Source organism: Lontra canadensis, unplaced genomic scaffold, assembly GCF_010015895.1.
Source record: "Lontra canadensis isolate GAN:19392208 unplaced genomic scaffold, GSC_riverotter_1.0 scaffold137, whole genome shotgun sequence".
Taxonomy (NCBI): domain Eukaryota; kingdom Metazoa; phylum Chordata; class Mammalia; order Carnivora; family Mustelidae; genus Lontra; species Lontra canadensis.
Window position 1 is genome coordinate 1,508,859 of NW_022631131.1, and position 20,449 is coordinate 1,529,307.

Genomic DNA, 20,449 nt, shown 5'->3' on the forward strand with positions numbered 1-20,449 from the left:
CCTCTGCCGGGGGAGGCTCCAGGGAAGCGATGAGATACCAAGACACAGGCCAAAGAATTAGAATCCATCTAGGAAATGAACATGTCCATCTTGGGATACCATGGCATCTGGAAGGAATCTGTGGTTGCCTTGACAGCTGAGTGGAGACCTACTGACCTCCCAGCTCCCTCCCCACCCACGAACATTCTCTGGTGAACACCTTACCCCTGGTCTGTCCGGGAATCATCACCCCTCAGAGCCCAGCATGGCAATTACAACGCCAACCCTGTCCTCTGAAAACTGGCAGTGGAAGGACAACTAGAAGCATTCACCCTGCTTTCACAGGAGGAACCGGAGCTGGTCCCTGGCTGATGAGGGAATGTTCTTCTTTGCACAGGAACACCAGCTCATAAATGTAGAAAGAACGATACAATGGGAGAATCACTATTTTGCCACCTCTGATGAAACTGTTAATTCCGGTTCAACTATCAGGGTAAACAAAACATTTGCAGGGTACCATAACATCTACCTTCCCACAGATGGTGGGGACCATCTGATTATGGGAGAGAACGCAACAGAGGACCCAACAGGCGCCGCCTTAACTACGTGATCAGAACTAGCATCTCTAAGAGTGGGACAACCACACAATACACTCTTCCTGCTATGATACCGAAGGAGGTCTATAGCTTTATCTCTGGCGTTTTCTTGCCAAAGTCATTACCCTCAATCTCATCAGGTCCTGATGTGTGACTCCCCGTTTACAAGAAATGCAGGGAAAGAAGGAGCAGGTTAAACGAAATCACAAGGCAATAATCAGATTGTATAAGACCATCATCTGTTCTCTTCCAGAAGTCACTACTAAAAGTGTGAATCATGGCATTATTCATAATCACCAAAAATGGAAATGACTCAAACGTCCATCAAATGATGAAGATAAATCAAAAGAGGCCCATTCAGCCCATGGACGATCATTTAGGAATAAAAAGGAACGGAGTTCTGACACATGCTACAACGTGGATGCAACTTGAAAACATTATGCTACATAAAACCTCTTTCACAAAAGACCACATACTGTAGCATATGATTGCATTTGTAGGAAGTTTCCAGAATAGGCAAATCCGTGGAGACAGACCGCAGGTTAGTAGTCACTTGAGGCTAGTGTGGGGAGGGGGCGGAGGAAGGAAGATGGGAGCAAATGGCAACCGCTAATGGGGACCGAGTTTCTTTTTGGAGTAATGAATATGTTCTGAAATTCACAACACTGAACGCACTAAACCAGCTGAATTTAACACTTTCTATGGGTAAACTGTATAATAGAATTGTATCCCAATAAAGCTATTTTTAAAAACTCTGTGTGTGCGCTACGTTGGAGGAGAGCTCTTTGATTAAAGAGACAGGAGAACCGAATGCACCACACGAATCTTGATTGTTTCTTGAGTGCATGCTGAATGTTTAAAGTTAAAAAGCTGTAAAAATGTTTGGGGGACAAGTGCGGAGATTTGAGTAAGAATGGGAGGCAGCTGGTGAACAGCCAGCCGGAGCATACACAAGGAAGGCACTAGAGTCTAGCCAGAAGGTAGCTCCTGAGGACAGGGCCCAGGTGAGGAGGCGTCTGAGCAGAGCAGAAGCCCTAGGAAGAGGGAGATGGTCTCTGTTCAACAGAATGGAACAAACAAGTAGATAAGGTAATGGGAGGCTGGTTTCCTATTGCTGGAAAAAGGAAAGGCTAATCTTGAAAGAGGAAAGATCTAGAATGAACCTTGTGGAAGTAGATCAGAATTGGAAGTATTGGTGTGATGGGGGCCTGGCTGGCTCAGTCGGGGAAGCATGTGACTCTTGATCTCAGGGTGGGGAGTTCAAGCCCTTCGTTGGGTGTAGGAAGTACTGGTGTGAGATTATGGTTTTCCCTGTAGATGCAAGTGTATTATGTAAATATCCAAGTTCTGTCCACTGAGCCCAGGAGCAGTGGAGCCCTCACTGAGGCAAGTCTAGAATCTGGATCTTCGTTCTCAACAGCATTTCCCACTAAAAGGAACCAGAGTTCACTGAAGAGATGACCAATTACAGGACTAAGGAAAAGAAAAAGATGAACCTGGAACATCCGGCTGGGCCAGAAACTGCTAAAGAGCTCAAAAGTTGCAGGGAAAGGTCAAAAGAACACAAAAGTCAGCTTGAAGAGGTTCCCCAAAATGGGAAAATTGGAGTTTTGAAATGATGAACCCATTGAATAAAATAGAGATTTTGATTAAAGATTATAACGCATTGAATACAATAGAGATCTGAAACTACATTGATTTAAATAAATAAATGAATAAAAAGGGAGAAGAGAGCTCACCTGTATTTTAGAAAGTCAACTAATAGATGTGGATGAAATGATGGAATTAGAAAATCACCATTTGGGGAGCGTCACTATAACAACTCAGGCAAGAAAAATCAATGATGATAGAGCCAGAGGGTGAGAGAGGGTTGAGAACTGGGGCTTTACACGGTCTCAAAGGGTCTCCCTGGAAGACATCAGGTTAATCAAGGAATAAAAATTAACATGGTAAGTATTGGGACAAATAGGCATCATGTGCCTCTGAACGGGAGGAAGTGAGAAGAATCCTGAATCAATTCTGAGAAATTCAGCCAAAAATCTGTTATCTGGGGCTAATCAAAAGGGAAACCCAAACAGAAAATTCTTCTGCAAGATGGTGGCCCTTGAATCCTAAAATATGTCAAGGTCATGAAAGTCAGGGAGAAACCAAGAAACAGTGCCCAAGAAAAGGAGGCTTGGGGCATTGGACAACTGGGGGCTTTGACAACGGGGGGATTTGACAGCTGAGTGACCCCTAGGCGAGGTCCTCTAGCCAGAGAGGACATCGGTGGGACATGGGGGAAAGGACACATAGGAGTTCTTTGAACTTGTCTTGCAACATGTTTGAAATTTAAAAATATATATATATACATATCATCTGTTTTTGGAAGATTTGTGGAGCCTCCCCAGTATTGCCTCTGGACTCTGCAAACTCTGGCTGTTCAGGCTCAAGGAATCTCTTTACCGCTCAGCTTCCCCACTAGACTGATCATCTTGAATTCCTGGTTGGGCCTTACTGATTTCCATTTCTCTAGAGCTTAGCCCAGAATATAGGAAGCACTCAGAAGATATTTGTCGAATCAATGTTCTGGGCAGCTCATAGCCCCAGAGACTGGCTGGCCTATCCTGGGACATGCCCATGGTCGGTAAATACCTCCAGATATTGGGCTCAAGTACGCCTCTCTGCAAACCACAGAGCATCTGTCCACCCTGCAGCAATGAGCCTTGTGTCCTGGACAGCTCCTAAGGGGCACACTGCCTGCGATCCCAGGCTCCAAGGAGCCATGTTCTTGCCTCATTGCTTTGGAGAGAACAATGGCTCCTGTTTGTTTAATCCCAGTCCACTGTGGCAGCCTCGACTGTACAGAGCTCACTTATGATTCATGTGAATGTCACTTGAGCTCCCAGAGGTCTGCAGCCATAATTCAACATTTGTTAATAGCCACTTAAAATGTCCCTGAAATAGCTAACAGGCCCAGGGGACAGAAGGTATTCTGCTAAGAAATCATTCCAGGAAGGCAGAAGCAGCCTTGGCCCAAACTTTAGAAGACATGGTTACTCCCAGTTCATGGGGACGCTGTTCTCTCATCACTGCCTCCTCGTGCTCCATGAACAGAGGGACAAGCCCCTCTCAGGACCCCAGGGAGAAGGCGGGAACCTGGAATCCCTACATCATCCTGGGGGACATGTGAGAGCCCCATCGCAACCACTCCCGCTCTGGAGAGAGGTCCCGACTGCCACCTCCATGGGGGAAGAGAAAACACAAGATGGCGCTCTAGAGATTCCCACCGGAAAGCCTCAGTTTACAGCACAGAAAGGAGGAAATGGAAGACTAGAGTCCTGGAGAAGAAGTCAAAAGTTTGCCGTGTGGGTGGAAATGGCAGGAAAGAAAGGGGGGGACAAAAACTCAGAGAGGTTGAGGTCTATGGTGACATACATCACAAATTCTTCAGTTCTCCCCAAACCAAACTGAGTACTTACTTACCCAACTAACATCTGATTATAGAATTTGAATCGAGACAGTCTCGCTCTGGAGCCCAGCTCCTAACCACTGCACTCTTCTGTCACCTGCCCATTCACCCATCAGGGCGCACCTGGGCTGGACCTTCAGATGCAAGTCACCGGTTCAGAGGCAGAAGTGGGAATTCTCTCTACCAAGTTCTAGCCACCGGCTTCCTTAAACACATCTGCTTCTCCCAAGGTCATCCTTTCTGCCACCCAGAGTCTGACTTAAAATGTGGACACAGGAGCACCAGGGTGGCTCAGTCGGTCAAGCGACTGCCTTCGGCTCAGGTCATGATCCCAGGGTCCTGGCACTGAGGCCCGCATGGGTGGGGGGGAAGGAGGGGGAGTCCCTTCTCAGCAGGGAGTCTCCTTTTCCCTCTCTCTCTACCCCTCCTCCCCTCACTCATTCTCTCTCTCCTTAGCTCACTCTCTCTCAAATTAAAAATTTTTTTAAATAAATAAGTAAGGCACCTGGGTGGGAGCCTCTGCCTTCGGCTCAGGTCATGATCTCAGGGTCCTGGGATTGAACCCCGCTTCGGGCTCTCTGCTCAGCAGGGAGCCTGCTTCCTGTCCTCCTCTGTCTCTGCCTGTCTCTCTGCCTACTTGTGATCTCTGTCAAATAAATAAATAAAATCTTTTAAATAAATAAATAAATAAAATGTGGAGGCAGAGGCAAAAAGGGCAGGCTAGGCAGAATGGAATGCACAGAGCCCTGAGCTCCACATTTGGCAACTTGGAGAGATCCCAAGTGTCACCCTGGCAAGAAGGGACTTTTTCTGCAGCATCTCAACCCTCCTGAAGAGGATGCTGTGGGCTGGCTTGGCCCTTCTGCCTTGCCTGCTGAACTAAGGCTGGGCAGTCTTCCTGCTTGGCTGCAGGTCTGGCAGCTGCCAGGTTCCTGGTACCCAGGAGAGGACACAGGTAAATTGAGGGAGCTTAGGCCTAAACCCCAATTCTTTGGAGCTGAAGACTTGCCGACGAATGGCCTTTCACCCAGCTCAGTCCTATACAAATAAGTTTGAGGTCCTTACAGAAGACAGCCCCAGGAAATCAAAAGGCAGGACTCTAATCCCCAAGAGGGCCACCATCTTGCTGAGTGACCTTGTGCCAGTCACCAGATCTCTCTGAGCCTCATTTGTATTCAACTGGGAAACAGATACATCATTACCTTTTCCACTATGAGTTATCTGGAGGCTCAAATAAGCATCTTGTAACAAAAGCATCCTGGATCTGGAACCAGAGTTCCTGGTTCAAATCCCAGTTCCACCAATTCCTAGCTAAGTGACATTAGCCCTGTCATTTAACTTTCCTGAGCCCCATTTTTTCCATGGGAAAAAGGGTTACCCATATTCCATCATTCCCAAGGCAATCGTGAAGACCGAATGAGATGCTTGACCCAGAACAGCACCTGGGATATATTCTGGGCTCCGAAAATGTTAGTAATTCACAGGTTTTGTCAACTACACATGGATGACCAAACGGGAGGAATTCCAGTTGGGACACAGTCTTAGGGTCTCCAGTGGCTCGTCCTCCCAAGCAGGAGCAGGAGCTGAGCGCAGGGCTTCATGGCACCCTCATTCCCCATACTCCTGAGACTTGCTCATGGCAGTATGGACTTCCCCAAAAATCTTTCTGCTCTTGGAATCTCCCTCACTGGGTTTTATCACTGGCTCATGTTAGCCCTAACAAAAATAACAGTAGCGACAAAACAGTTGTCCCTCTACATCTGGCCCGTTGCTAGAAGTTTCACTTCTAGCATTTCCTTCCATGGCTGCCAACAATCCTAGGAGGCAAGTGCCAGGGTTATTATTATTTAACAGATGGCGAAACTGAGGCCTGGAGAGGATAAATAATTTTCCCAAGGTTTCTACTGAGCTGTTTTTGACTCCCAGAACCCTCCACTTCTGACACCAAATGTGTGGGCTGTTCTCCTCATGCCAAATGATTCTGATGCTAACTACCCAGAACACGTGCAGAACCCACAGGCTACGGGCTCGGTCCCACAAGAATGCACCCCCACATCAGGTGCCACTGAGGAATCCAGGCCACCCATGCTTCTGACCAGCTAGCTGTACATCAGAGATTCCCACAACCCCCTTCTCACGTTCAACAATCTGCTAGAGGGACATAGAGAACTCAGGAAAAGTGTATTTATTGGTACTGTTTTATTTATAGGATAATTCAGGTTGTGTCGAAGATATGGGGGAGGGGCACAGAGCATCCATGCCTACCCTCCTACCTACCTCCATGTGTTCACCAACCCAGAAGCACACCGGGTCCCTTCATGTAGAGGTTTCTGTGGCGATTCATAACACAGGCACCCTGGATTAAGTCATTGGTCATTAATGACTGACTCAATCCCCAGCCCTCTGTCTGGTCAGATGGTTGGTTCCTCTGGCAACCAGCCTTCATCGTAAAGCAATCACTTCATCAGCAGAAAATCAGGCATGGCTGAAAGGCCCTTATTAAGAATAACCAAAGATGCTCCTCTCGCTCCAATCCCTCAGGAAATTCCAAGGGTTTTTAAAGCTCTTGTACCAAGAGCCAGGAACAAAGACCAAATATAGGTTTCTTATTAATCAAAAAAATCACGGTCCCACAAACCTGGAACATACACCTATGGGGCACTAAATCCCATGATCACACCACAAAGTTCATCTCCTATGTAATTATCTCAGGTGCCAAAGCCCCTTCGTCTTTCCAGCCCTTGCCAATATCCCCTGGTATTCCAGAACAGGACATTCTCTGGGCCAGATTAGCCTCCTTCCCTGTAGCTCAGTCTATCTCTACCCCCACCTACCCCAGAGTCACCTCTGGTCATTGGTATAACCCATATACATCCCAGTCCCCAGAACCAGGCCAGACTAAACCACATCCAGAATTTGCTCTCTAGGACTGGATCTAGAGCCCAGAACTTATGACAAATTCCTCTGGGAACTTCAAGGCAGACATGCATACTCGATTTGGGAGGCCAGGTCTTCGAACAGCCACCCCAAGCCTGGCTACAGGCACCCACACACTTCCTGCCTGAACTGAACACCCGCTCTCTTGTGTGCAGGGATGGGCCCACAGCGCCCTTCTCGTCCTGGCTTCTGAAACACTTGGCTTCCGCCCTACCCGGGGTTGGGAAATGGGGTGGATCTGCAGGCTGGACAAGCTGGCTTGCATCTATGATCAATTCTTTCCAATGTCAAATGCCAAGGACCCTCACCTCTGACTTCAAGTATCTATCTGTTCAGGAAGGAAATAAATCGAGAATGCTCAGCATTGGAAAAAACTTTAGAGGCTAGTAAATCCAACTCTTCACCTGACATTGATCTACCCCTACAGCGCTGGTAATAAGCAATTGCAGGGCCTGGCCCGGAGCTGTTGAAGGGGCATGGGGTCCTCGAAACTCCCAGGAGAGTTACTTCCAATCAGCCAGTAGCCACCTCTCTGAACTTCTTCCCCTCTCCCGCACTGGGGCTAGCTCTGCCCTCCAGCTTTGCAGAGAGAAAGCTTCACTCCTCCTCCTCAAGACTGCCTTGCAAAGGTTTGAAGAAGGCAACGGCCCTGCCTTGGGTCACCCACTTTCCTTTGCAATCTAACAAGTCTCCATGTTTTCCAACACTCATCACTCATGGTTTCGGTGACCTATGAAGACCATCACCTCTGATCAGCCAAACACTGCTCCCCACCTCCTGCTTTAGAGACGGGCCCAAGCCACGGCTGACATGAAAGTCTCTACCTTGTGGTTCAAAGTGAGACTGATGCACATCCAGGAAGAAATGGCCGGGAAGGCTGGCTGGGGGAGGGGCGCTGAAAGGGAAGTTTTGAGAGCAGAAAAGAGGAGAATTCAGATGTTGCTGAAGGTGTGAGCTAGAATAGGAGTGGCTTGGGGTAGGCAACAGCTGGGTGAATAGGGATAGCTCAGCTCCAAGGTTATGGGCAACTTCAGGAAGGGTTTTCCTTGGACGATAAGCTCCAAAAAGGAACAAATCGGCTGCACCCAGAGGTGTGAATCCTAATTAGAAAGATGCTCAGATGCTCATTTGATTAAAAAAAAAAAGGAAAACCACTCCTGGAAATTGTTATAGGGCCCCCGTTGAGGACACAGATCTAGAAAGTTCAGGGCTTCAAAGACTTTTGAAACAGCTATTTCCTTCTTTCTAAGCCAGACACAGATCTATATGCCTAGGTGGTTCTCCACGTTACCAAACAGATGGAAAAGCTAAAACTCATCACCATACAGGCTGTATTCCCTAACAAGGCCTGAGATGGGTTTCTCATCCAGGTGGTTTATCAAGGGAAAGACCTCAGGGAGTGAGGCTTGTAGGATACTGGTAAGAGAGAAAAGGTAAGCCAAGATGTTGAAAGCACAGGAGAATTCCTGCTCAGCCTGATCCCATAGGAAATTCTGGAGTGTAAAGCGCTCTGGAAGTTTGTTCCATCTCGAGGCAAGATGGCTGGCAATTCGGACCCCTGGGTCAGTGAGCCGCTGGCCACTGGCCAGCCCCAGGCGGTGGGAGGTGAATAACTTCCCAGCTATTTCCAGGAGTGGCGGTGCCATTGGTACAGATATGCACGGTCAGGAACTGCACCCCTAGCACCCTGCACCCCTAGAGGGGGTCTGGGCAGCATCTTCCAAAGATGTCCTCGCTAATTTATATGCGCATCCCCACTCACAAGCACGAGGCTAGTGATGGAAACATCCAGTCAGTCCGATACACGTAGTGGCTCATGGATAGGATCTTGAAAGTAGGGTGCTACACCTCCCTTTACCCCACTACAGCCACTCGGCATATCAGAGCGTCTCTGCTCCCACTGCACAGATCTCTCTAAATCGAACAAACAAATAAATGGGTAAGTAGATCTGGTTACAAAAGAACATTAGTGCCCTCCCCCAAATAGAAGTTAAAAGTTGTAGTTTTAGGGAACAGATGTGGGATCAGAAAAGTAAATGTTGGTTATACTTTATTGCGGTAGAGTTCTACAGGAGGGCAAATCCTTTGGAATCATGCAGTTCAACCCCCTCATTTTACAGATGAGGAAACTGAGGCCCCCAGAGGCTAATTACCTTGCCCCATGTTGTACAACTCAACCAACAGAAGTTAATAAATCCATGCGAATACATTTCTCCCGTGTCTCGGGCTTGCATTCTGGAGTATAAATTTCCATGATCACTGAGGTAATCAATACAGAGCATACCTGAGTCATGAGAAAATAACACCTGGGAGATAGAAAGATGCTTTAGCATCCAAAGGCTGACACTCTGGGGACTGCGGTCCCCAAATAAAGCCTAATCTGATAAACAAGCTTCTATCCCAAGCTTCAGATTTATCAAATAATGACCATGTATTTCTGGGGGCATCTGCTACCCAGTAACCACTAAGGCCCATCTGTATGGACTACTTTTAAGTCTGCTACATGGGAGACATGGGATATATGAAATTTCACTTGCAGCAATGATGATGCAAGCCATTAGTTCCAGGTTATAATAGATTGTGGGTCAAATGGCTCAGCAGAACGTTTTGCTATTTCAACACATTTCCATCAGACAGAAACCCTCAGACCAAAAAGAGAAAACACACAGCATACTTTCAGATATCTCTTGACCTAGGTGTTATATTTTTGGTCTGATGGAGAGAATGGGATCCTTGGTACTTTGAAATATGAACTGCAAATTTAGGGCTAAACGCTGCCGTATTCGGCCTTTGGGGGATTTTTTTTTTTTTAAATGGGATCCCATTTCAGCCCTTACTATAGAAATCAGTAGCAAACTAGGATTCGCTTTAGAGAAAAATTTCTAAAACTCCTCTCTTCATTAAGGGAAGGACTTTCTGTAGGAAGGAAAAGGGAACCATCACAGAAGGGGAAAGGGTCCCGTTACCAATTCAAAAAGCCCTTGGGTGGCCTTTTTCCATCAGCTGTTCTGGAGGCTAAGGACTCCTGGGACAGAGGCACAGATATATACACTCACCCCACGTGCAACAAGGCCCTGATTCTGTGGCCTGTGTGTAGTGTTAGCTTTTCTCTGCACGTAGATGATGTGGGTCATTGTAACAGTCAGCTCCCAGTCACCACCCTATCCATCCAACATGTCAGAGAATTCAGTGCTTCCAGGGAGACACGACTAATGTCCTACAAACCAGAAGTGGCACCAAGAAACACTGCTTGCTCGCTCAGCCTAGCAGTGGCTGCCTTTCCAACAACATGGCAAGATGCTTACAAAACTTCCAAGCCCCTTAAGGATTAAAAGTGCAATGTAGACCACTTGTCTGAGAGCCCAGAGATGTCACAGGGGATGGAGAGAGCTGGGGTCTACACCCGTATACTGAGGCAGACAGGAATGGTCTGTACAGAATCTCATGGTCTTCACAGCCCATGGTCCTCATGGCTCTGCATAGTCATAAGGTTGGACCTCATCCAGAAGTGGGGTCAGGAGAGCTCATTTGGTATCCATGAATACCATCTGTGGTTCATCCTTAAAAACATACAACAAACAGGGGGACCGAGGTGGCTTCTGGTCAACGCACAGCTGGACTGTCAAGTGCATCAGAGGAGGGTAATGGGTACTCAGTTATGACCCTAAAATCCAAGGAGGTTGAATTAAGAGGGGTGCTTACCACTGGCTCTTACAAATTATCCCCAGTGCTTCTGGCAGAAAGGACAAAACAGAGCTCACAAGAGGGGTATTGATCAGACCTAGCTTTGGATTATGCTTTGACTCTAAGAGGACCTTGGAGGGAATCTCTAACGCCCTGAACACGACCCCAGGTTCCCAAGAAGAAGAAAGCAAGCTGACACTGATTGGGCGTGTGCCACATGCCAGACAGGACACTTGATGCACAAAAGGTGTGGTCCCAGGCACGCGGACACACAAACATGCATACATTGTGTGACCCAATGGAGATACTCCCAAGCCCCAAATAATACCTATAATTGCATCTGCGATGCTACCATAGGCAATTTTTTTCTTTCTTCTCTATTCTTTCCCCACACTGCTCAAGTGTTCAGCCATGAGCTTGGATTGTTTCTGTCATCTGAAACATATTATTAAAATAATGACAATAATGAGACGGGTCATCGTGGTGCAGGTGGGATCCCAGATACCTACGCTGGAGAAGGAGGCTGAAAAATTGTTATCTCCCTTTATATCAGCCAGAGTGTCCTCTCACCTTCCAGTAGCTTCAAGCCCACTTGACGCACTTGGAAGACACAGTCTGAGAGCTTACCATGTGCTAAGCACTTCTAAGCCCTGAGAATATAAGGTCAGGAAAGACAACATGTCTTACAGGGAAGAGGGACAGAAATAGGCAATGTATAAGAATTATCCGTGGTTAAAGAATTCAGGTATTAAATCAAATCATCTCTGAGGGCTCTTCTAGCGTAAACACTTTATGAGTCTAAGGCTAGGAAAGGCACAGTGAGTGCTCTGACGGAGGAGGGAGCCAAAATTCTCTTTCAAAGACAGAGGAGGAAGAAATTCATTCGGATTACGGCCATGGAGGTGAGGGCTTGGCAACGGTTTCCTGGAAAAGGCTATAGAGATACTAGAGCTGGATTTTAAAGGACATGTCGGATTTAAAGAAAAAAGCCTGGAGGTGGAGGGTGGGGGGAAAGCCAAAAGTAAGCTCAAAGAGCCCACAAACAGAGGAATCTGGGTCAGTTCAGGAAACAGAAAGCAACTTGTAATTGACAACTGGCCACCGGCGAGGCCATATTCGGCACCCACTGTGCAGAGAGCACATCCTAGAAGCCGAGATGCCTGCTGTCAACTAGCCCTCCGTCTAGAGGGGATGGGAAAGGAGCAGTGAGCTCTCAGATGGCAAGGCCCTGATGGGACGTTGGAACCGCTGCAGAGCAGGTGCGCTTGGGTGGACAGAGGGACGCCTGTGCGTGCAGTGATGGGACCCACTGTAACAAAAGCTGTACACCTCATACGGAGGTCACGGAGCTCCTCGCAAGGGCTGGAGCAGCACGAGCCCCCCGGGGGTAGGTCCGTAGCACAGAGATGCAACAGGGGAAGGCTGGGCGGTGGGGAAGGAGAGGATGTTTAGGCTCCAGAACTCCACAGGAACCAAAGCCCAGGGAAAAGTGGGAATCTAAGCATTGCAGAGAACGAAGAACCCCGTGAGCAAAGCTCTACAGCACTGTGCTGTAGAGCTAGTGGTTAGTCACAGTACAGAAGAGTGGGAAGAACACTGGCCTGGAGTCAAGAGAGCCAGCATCTAGCGCAGGCTCAGTAACACTCCCGTGGGCCGCGCAGCAGAGCAAGGGGCCCTCCCCGGATGCACCAGGCCTCCTCGGCCACACCCGGGCTCTGGGCATATTCTGCCGCCCTGGCAGGGTACAACCTGAGCGACAGGTATTATTGTTTCGATTCTTAAAATGGGGAAACTGAGGCTAAGAAAGGTGCCTAAGATCACAGCTCAAATGGGGGTACCGGGGGAATTCCAATGCAGCTCTCTCCCCAAAGCCCCCAGTCTTCATGCACCTGCTCCTTGTGTAATAAATACGGAGAGCTTAGCCATGGACCTGCCAGTCTTGGGCAAGAATTCCAAGCATGTGAGCCTCCAAAACCCTCACCTCCACATCTTTGTGACGCTATGTGATACAGGTGTCTAAGCTCCAGCTGTGCCTCTAACAAGATCTCACTGCGGAGAGACCACTCTTTCAGTAAGAAATGCCTTTCCTAAGAAATCTCAAATTTTTTGTTTTTTGTTTTAAGATTTATTTGAGAGAGAGAGAGAGAGCACAAGCCAGGGGGAGAGGCAGAGGGAGAAGCAGACACCCCGCTGAGCAGGGAGCCCAACGTGGGCCTCGATCCCAGGACCCTGGGATCATGACCTGAGCCAAAGGCAGATGCTCAACCGATTGAACCCCCCAGGAGACCCAGAAATCTCAAGTTTAAAGCACAAACACACACAACTACGGAAATCGAGTTAAAAGTGCCAACTGAAGGGTCACTTACATTCCTGAACTTGGAGACAGATGAACCCCAGTGTGAGGAGCAGAGAAGCAACGTGACATGGTCACGTGTTAGTCACACACAATGGAGTTGCCACCTGTCAGCAATAGTTAGCTATTGAACCCAGCTGGGACTTCCACTCTAAGAAATCCCACCACCACAAGGCTGGGCTTTAACCCTGGGCTCCAAACAGAGAAAGCAGCAGCCCCCTCCAGCCCCCTGGTTAATCCTCACAGCAGGACTCATGACCTGACTCCTACGGTGGGCTGCAAATAGGGCAGGAACCATGGACAATAATAAACCTCCTCCTAGCAAGGAGAAGGCCCCCCCCACCCCGGCCTTCCACAGCACAGCTGTCACAAAGTACAAAAAGACATTCACTTATAGTGTCTCCCATGGTTCCTCCTCCCAGTAACCCTGTGAGTTAGAAAATCACATGTTAATAGATGTTACATGACCAAGTCGAAGCCTAGGGAATAAGCTAGAAAATGATGGAGCTAGGATTCAAACCCATTCAAGCCAAGAAGTGGCTCCTGATCGTAACCTTAGATCATCCAACGTCACGTCCAGAGACATTCCATCCAGACCTCCCACCAGGCTTCCCCCGGAAGGGCAAACAGGTGCCTATCTGCATTCAGATGGTCCCACGTGAGGGCTAAGGGTGTACCCGCATCAGCAAGGGACACACCTGTTTACATGGCAGTCAGCACTCCACACCTGGCTTCCTGGGACTTTTAACCTCCACAAACAGCCTTTCCCTCTGCTAGAACCATGGCTCATTCACTAATTAAAGGGTATTACGCACTTCATCGCACACCAGCTAAGAACTTGGAATAAGAAAGCTTATGCAAAAGCCTTAGCCCTGGAGATAGCGCTAGGTATGCTTTATGGAGAAAGAAAAAGAGAAAAAGCAATCCACCTGGGACCTCCCCTCCCCCCATACTTCTCTAATACGTCAGCCACAGCACGTTAAGCAAGAAGCCACCCAGCCTAGGACAAACCCAGGCAGGGCCTCACAAATAAGCCAAGTGGAGAGGGAAGAGCAGCAGAGAGAATGAATGATCGAGACCGCCCCTGAACTAGACTTCTCCCATAACCACCTGCAAGGTCCTCCGCCCTCTTGCGGATGCCAGAGCCTCGGAATCAGCATACTATACTCCAGGCCAAAAGGGACGGGTGTACGAAGGGGGGAATGGGAAGGATTATGCCTCACCGCAAGGTCTTGGGATAAACCTGGTGCCATGTCCCCTCTCATAGAGGCTCGGCCTGGCGTCCCACTGTCAAAAGGGGAGAAAGATCAGCCATCCACCTGGGGCCCCCTCCAGATTTCCTTTTTGACACTTCCCCAATAGCTTGGGGATCCAGCCCTGAGGCTCACCCCCTTTTCAGTGCTGGGGGAGGTCAGACATTGAGGGTCAGTCCAAGGGGGAACACGCGGCCAGACCCGTCCTGGATTTGGTGAGGACGGCCGAGAGTGACACGCCTGTCACTATGTAATAAACCATATCCACAAGCAACTTCGCTATTTGAGAGACAACCTGGAGAGGTCAAAGGCCCAGGTGAGGCTGGAAGGCCTGATCTCTGGCCTCTTGGGACTCCAATGATTTAAACGATGCGCTAAGTGCAAAACAGCAGCCATGGGTCTAAGAACCCTGCCTTGGAACTGGAACTCGATCATGAATGGAGATGAAACTACTAGTTGGACACGCAGTTATGGGGATGCTTGGGAACTCGGCCCAGGGTCTGCTACTGGCTGCAGTTTCCCTCTATGTGTTCCATGTGTGTTTAGGCAGACAGAGGAACAGCTGAGAGCATGTTCGAGCGGGCAGATGCAGTGGTGAAGCCGAACGTTACCACGGCACTAGAAAGCACGGGTGGGAGACAGGGATGGTCTCAGCCTCCAGGAATGCGTCATTGTCCCCTTCTCGAGCCACCTGAGACATCATGTATGCATGACATGCTTCAGGGTCCTGTTTGCTCCATTTAGAAGGACTTCCAGGATGGCTGGTCCCTTCCCCCAGCCCAGACCCTCTTCCTCTTTAGTATAAAGAGGTTACCAAGGATTTTGTTGTGTTCTCCCTCGGTGTTTAAAAACGGAGGGTAAAAACAGCACCCCCAAGTGAACCAGAGCTCTATGGGACGCAAGGGGCAATGCCCCTTCCTCCCTGGCACTCTGGGCTTTTCCAGAATCACAGACAGCCACCTGGAATCACAGAGGCTGCAGGCAGAGCCTGTTTGTGGCATTAACAGAAACTCAGAGCGAGAGGCTGGTACGCAGTGGGCCGGAGAGCGGGTGGGGAGTAGATGCACTCTCGGCAAGGTAGGGTGGGTCTCCCTTAGGCAGAGGGCCCACACAAGTGCGAAGGACAGAGTCCAGTTCTTTTGCAACTGCTGCACCTGCCATCCAGAATCTACCATGGCCATTTAGCTCCAGGCTCTGAGACTCCAAAGCTCCGGGTTCTCCCTAAGGCAGCTCTGGGAAAAGCAGCCACCCTGGGTTTCTGGAAGGTCCCACGGCCCCCGATGCCCCAGACTCGACTGGAAGCAAGGAGGGGTATGCAGCTGCAGTCTGACCCCTTATAACCACGTTATGCCTGGCAGCCCACTAATTGGGCAGAGGACCCCAGCAGCGACAGCTCTCCTCCCATCCGTTCTCTGCCCCTCTAGGAAGCCCCATCCTGAACGTGAGCCACATCCCCCTCTGCCTTTCATCTTTACTCAGCTCCACACTCCTCCTCCAGGCTTTCCAATCCCACAGCTGCTCGCCCCCTCCCCACACCGCTCCTCTCCCGAGCACGCCGTTAAGCGATTGCACAGACAGCAAACCGAGCCTTTGAGTTTCAAGCCGAAGCTCCCAGGAGCCAGCCTGAACCGCCTCAGCCTCACGGACACCCCACTGACCATTCTCCTACACACGGGCCTCCACTTACACACTCCTCTCGGGCCCAAGCACCCTGGACATCTCTTTGCCTCCAACCTGCCAGCAGACCAGGAGACCCGGGGTCCCCCGGCCTCTCCTCTCCCCACACGGAGCTCGGAATCCACACAAGAAAAGGAAGCCCCGAGGCTTCTACCCCTGCGCAGCATGAGCTGCTCCAGCAAGCTCCCAAAGCCACTGGAACCACCCAGGCTGTCTGGGGCCCCACACCCCCTTCTCTGGCAGCTTCAGCTCCAGCCCAGCCCACAGGATGCAGTGCCTGATGCCACTTCCGAGCAGAGAAAGAGAGAGAGAGAAAATGCCACCTCGTCAATGACAAGCTGTTCCGATCACACAGCTCAGATCCCAAGTGCCCTGGACAGCGGACAGCTCCAGCCTCCTCCCTCTGGTTGGGAGGGAAGCCAACTCAGCACATCTGGGGGACCGATCCCCCCACCGCAGGCCCCCTGCTCACCTTCCACATCTGACCAGGCAACCGTGCCCATCCCAGCAGGCAGACTTCTCCGACCAGTCCCAACAACTCCGGCCAACTACCCTCTTGGCCTTCAACTCTGGCACCACACTCTCCCTCCTGTTCCAAAGCACAGGGAGAACACCCCCAACCCGCCCACCTTAGCCCAGCCCAGCATGGCACTTCTCAAGAGAACCAAGCACAAAAGTGAGCTGAAAGCCAAGTACTCACCGTGGTGAAGTCCTGGTGGCCGCACTCCTGCCCCTTGAACTTACAGTAGAGCATCATATCCTTCAGGTCATGGCCCACACGGTGCAGAAACTCCAGCATGCTGAACTGCTTGGGTTTGTAGTGTTTAAAGTTGGCCTTCTGCCGCAGGGCCTCCAGCACCGCCGGGTCAGCCAAGTGCGGGTCCGGGATCTGCAGGTTGACGTCGAGCAGGGCCAGGAGCTCCCCAGCATGGTACAGGTCGTTGGTGGTCAGCCTGGAGAACCGGAAGCCATTGAGGTTGCAGAGGGTCACCGCTGGGAAGACCAGGCTCTGGGCCACCACCTCATCCACCTTGGTGACGTGCTGGTAGGAGAGGTAGTAAGACACCCTCTCGGAGCTCTCCACCAGCAGCAGGCCCAGGGAGCCCACGAAGGCCACGGCCCAGAGCACACGCCGGATGGTCATCGGCCCATACACGAAGATGTGGCGGATGCCGTGGAGGGTGGAGGTGTTGGCGAAGATGTGGATGCTGGAGGGCTGCAGGCTGCCCTCGCTGGGGCTCTCCTTGAGGTCCATGGGGACCCTGTGCAGTTCCGCAACTGGCTTCAGGTTGATCCAATTCCAGGGAAGAGTTCCCAGTCCTCGGGCTCTGCTCAAACCTTGACGTTCAAGGGAGAGAACACGGCAAGGCACGCATCAGGCCGGGTGCCTTGAGTTTATGCCGTGAGCCCAGCCGCACGCCGCCAGGGGTGAGTGTTTATATAAACCCATTCAAACTCTAGCTCCTGATTTTTTCCAGGCGATAAGGAGGGCTGGTTTTATTTAGGGAGACACCAAGGTGATGTGGAAGAGATGTGGGTGGGAAGGGAGAGCTTAGCCAATGGAAATAAAGTCCTCCCCCCTACACACGCCACTAGAGACAAGATTAAAAGCGAGAGCGAGGGAGAAAATGCTTCAAACAAGTCGCTCGGCAGCCCGGAGCCTGTTAACCCGTGCATAATGCCCCGCGTGGAGCATCCCGGGCATGTCGCGCGGCCACGCTGATGCACTGCGGGCGGGCGCCGCGCGGAGCCTCCCCGGCCGCCGCCGCCGCCGCCGCCGCTGCTCCGCTCGCCTCCCCGGACCCCGGATTCCGCTGCTCGCCGCCGGCGGCCGGCCCTCCTCGCCGCCGCCTCCAGGCCCCCCTCTCTCGCGGGCGGAATTCCAAATGCCGGCAGGCGGCGGCCAGCGCCCGGAGAGGAGGCAGCGCGCGACCGCGGAGAGAGGCGCGGACCCGGAGGCTGGCAGGACGCGGGGGCTCCACCGGCCTCGCCTCTCCACCCCCCACCAACCCCTGCCTCCCGGAAGTAAGGCGAGACCCAGAGGGCGCCCAGGGAGCCGGCCTCCTCCCCTCCCCCCCGCCCCCCTTCCCCAGGCTGCTGGGTGGGGGGAGGGGGCAGGGCGGTGAGAGACCAAAAGAACCCCCCAGACTGAAAACGTATTCTATCTAGGGAATCGGGAAACCAAAAGCTAACCAGCTAGTTTCGCTTCTGTACGAAAGCTTGCTTTTCGCGCGGGCGGGCTAACCAGCCAGTTCTGCTTCTGTTTGATTGCTTAACGCGCGCGCGGGCCCCCTAAACCAATCAGCTAACACCAAATTTGCCTTTTTCAAATGTTCAAAATGTCAACCAATGGGCTCAGCCCCACCCAAAACTTGTTTGTACCTGTCTATAAAAACCCTGAACCTACCCAGCCCGGGACCTCTAAGCGTCACTGGCAACGAGTGAGCGGAGGTCCGGGTTCGAACTTGCAATAAACGACCCTTGCCGCTTGGCTTTGACTCACGTCTCTGGTGGTCTTTTAAGGTGGGCGTATTACGCATCCGGCATTGCATTTGGGGGCTCGTCCGGGATACCCCCCCCTTTTCAAGACCACCAGATAACTAGTCAAAGGGTCGCTGGAAACCAATCGGTAAGAAAGCCGGCTTTATTCCTATGTTCTTTTTTGTACGCCTTGTTCCTGTGTCCTGTTTTTGTGCTCTGTCCTTTCTGTGTTTTATATCTGGGTTTGAGTCCCAGATCGGGTCCTTTCTGTGATTTGTGTCTGGGTTCAAGTCCCAGACCGAGGACTGGCAAACAAGCCCTGGCGGGCGCGCTATACCGCTGCCAGTGGGCCCACGGAGACGTCCCTCATTGCCCAGCAGGGGCCTCTCAGGGATCGTGGGTTCGAATCCCACCTCGGGGGCCATCAAAAGTGTAGTATGTCTCCATGTTGTGTTGTTAATTATGTGTTCCATGTACCTTGTGTCAGTTAACTAAGTTACAACAGTAGATGTGAAGCTTTTATTCTATCAAAGGGGAGGGTGTCCAACCTGTTTGAATCTGAAGACTGCCTGGCTGTATGAATGTATTTGTACGGCTCCACCGCTTCGGCTATGGAGTCTGAGTGGGCTGCACCCTGAGTCTCGCACGGCGTCATATGGCATAACGGTCATCTACTCCACGGAGTAGCCTGGTCCGGGGTTTATACGGACAGACCTTAACTAAGACGCTCCTAAGTTCCCACGAGAGATGCGAGCAGGACAGCATCTGAGAGATCCCCCTCCCTTTGTCTGCGACTTCGTGCACGATGGGAGGGAAGAAAGATACCGGTATCTAAAAATTGCATTCGGGCTAAACCAGATTTAGTAACATGGAACTAAATGAATGTTATGTCTCCTAATGTTTTGTCTTAAACATTGCTGGTTCTCTAACGTTTGCCCCTCCAGGTTGGAGGAAACTTTTTCCCAAATTATTCGTGTCTCCTAACCTGTTTCACTTTTAGATTCACCCTGGCAGACGAAGGAGAAGAATTCCTACTCCCGCTGTTCGAGGATGGAACTCGCCTAGCCCCTACCTTCAGCCCTCCGAAGGCCATTATCCATCCCTTTGGGCTGACCGATTGGGAGCGTTCATCCTCACCCCGCCTTTTCGAATTCCTCACTTGCTCGGTCGTCTCGCAACGCTTGCACCGGTGCCTCTGTCGCTTCCTTCCTATTCTAGGCGCCTTTCTCCTTGTTTTAACTATTTTCTTAATCTGGGAGCTACCTGGTCAAATGGGGCAAACTCAGAGTACCCCACTCTCTCTCCTCTCGGCTAATTTCAGGGACATTTGGGCGAGAGGCAATGACCTGAGCCTGGATATCCAGAGATCTAGACTCATCACTTTTTGCCGCTCCGAATGGCCAACCTATGGGGTGGGATGGCCCACTGAAGGCACCTTCTGTCTACCTGTAATCCTCAAGATCAAGGCCCAAGTTCTCCTACCTGGGAAAGAGGGACACCCAGACCAAGCCCCCTACATCCTGGTCTGGCAAGATTTAGTGGAAAATCCCCCTCCCTGGTTGGCCCACTTCCTGTCCTCAGGAAGTTGCAAGATCCTTGCAGCCCAACCCACGGAATCCCCCAGACCTCAAAACCCGTCTGCGCCCCCTCCACCTGTCCTCCCTGATAGCCAAGACTTACTCAGTTTAGACCCACCTCCTTACCTACCTCCTCCCACGAGGCCCCAGGTTGCCCCCATGCCAATGGCCAAACCCGCTCCACCCCAGGTGGAACGGAGGGTCCAGAGGCGGTGGCCGCACCCCCTGTCACCCACGGAGGGACCGACAGGCCTGCCGGGCACACTAGAGGGCGCTCTCAAAGGGAGAACCCTCCCCCGCCGCTGGACTCAACTGTTGCTTTACCCCTCCGGGAGATTGGCCCCCCCGATGATACTGGCAATCCCCGACTCCAGTATTGGCCCTTTTCAACCAGTGATCTGTATAATTGGAAAACTCAGAATGCGTGATTTTCAGATAACCCGAAAGATCTTATAGCCCTC

At 51.0% G+C, this 20,449-nt stretch overlaps 1 protein-coding gene and 1 pseudogene across 1 annotated transcript in view; one reads left to right on the plus strand and one right to left on the minus strand.

Annotated features, from left to right (window-relative positions):
- Nucleotides 1-17,647, minus strand: part of ASIC2 (acid sensing ion channel subunit 2) — a 965,442-nt gene extending 947,795 nt beyond the window's left edge. The window contains exon 1 of the mRNA XM_032843252.1: nt 16,631-17,647. Coding sequence (XP_032699143.1) covers nt 16,631-17,185 — 555 coding nt within the window. The 5' untranslated portion in view covers nt 17,186-17,647. The remainder of the gene's footprint in view (nt 1-16,630) is intronic.
- Nucleotides 17,648-18,260: 613 nt separating this feature from the next.
- On the plus strand, nt 18,261-20,077 carry LOC116858484 (annotated as a pseudogene).
- The last annotated feature ends 372 nt before the right edge of the window (nt 20,078-20,449 follow it).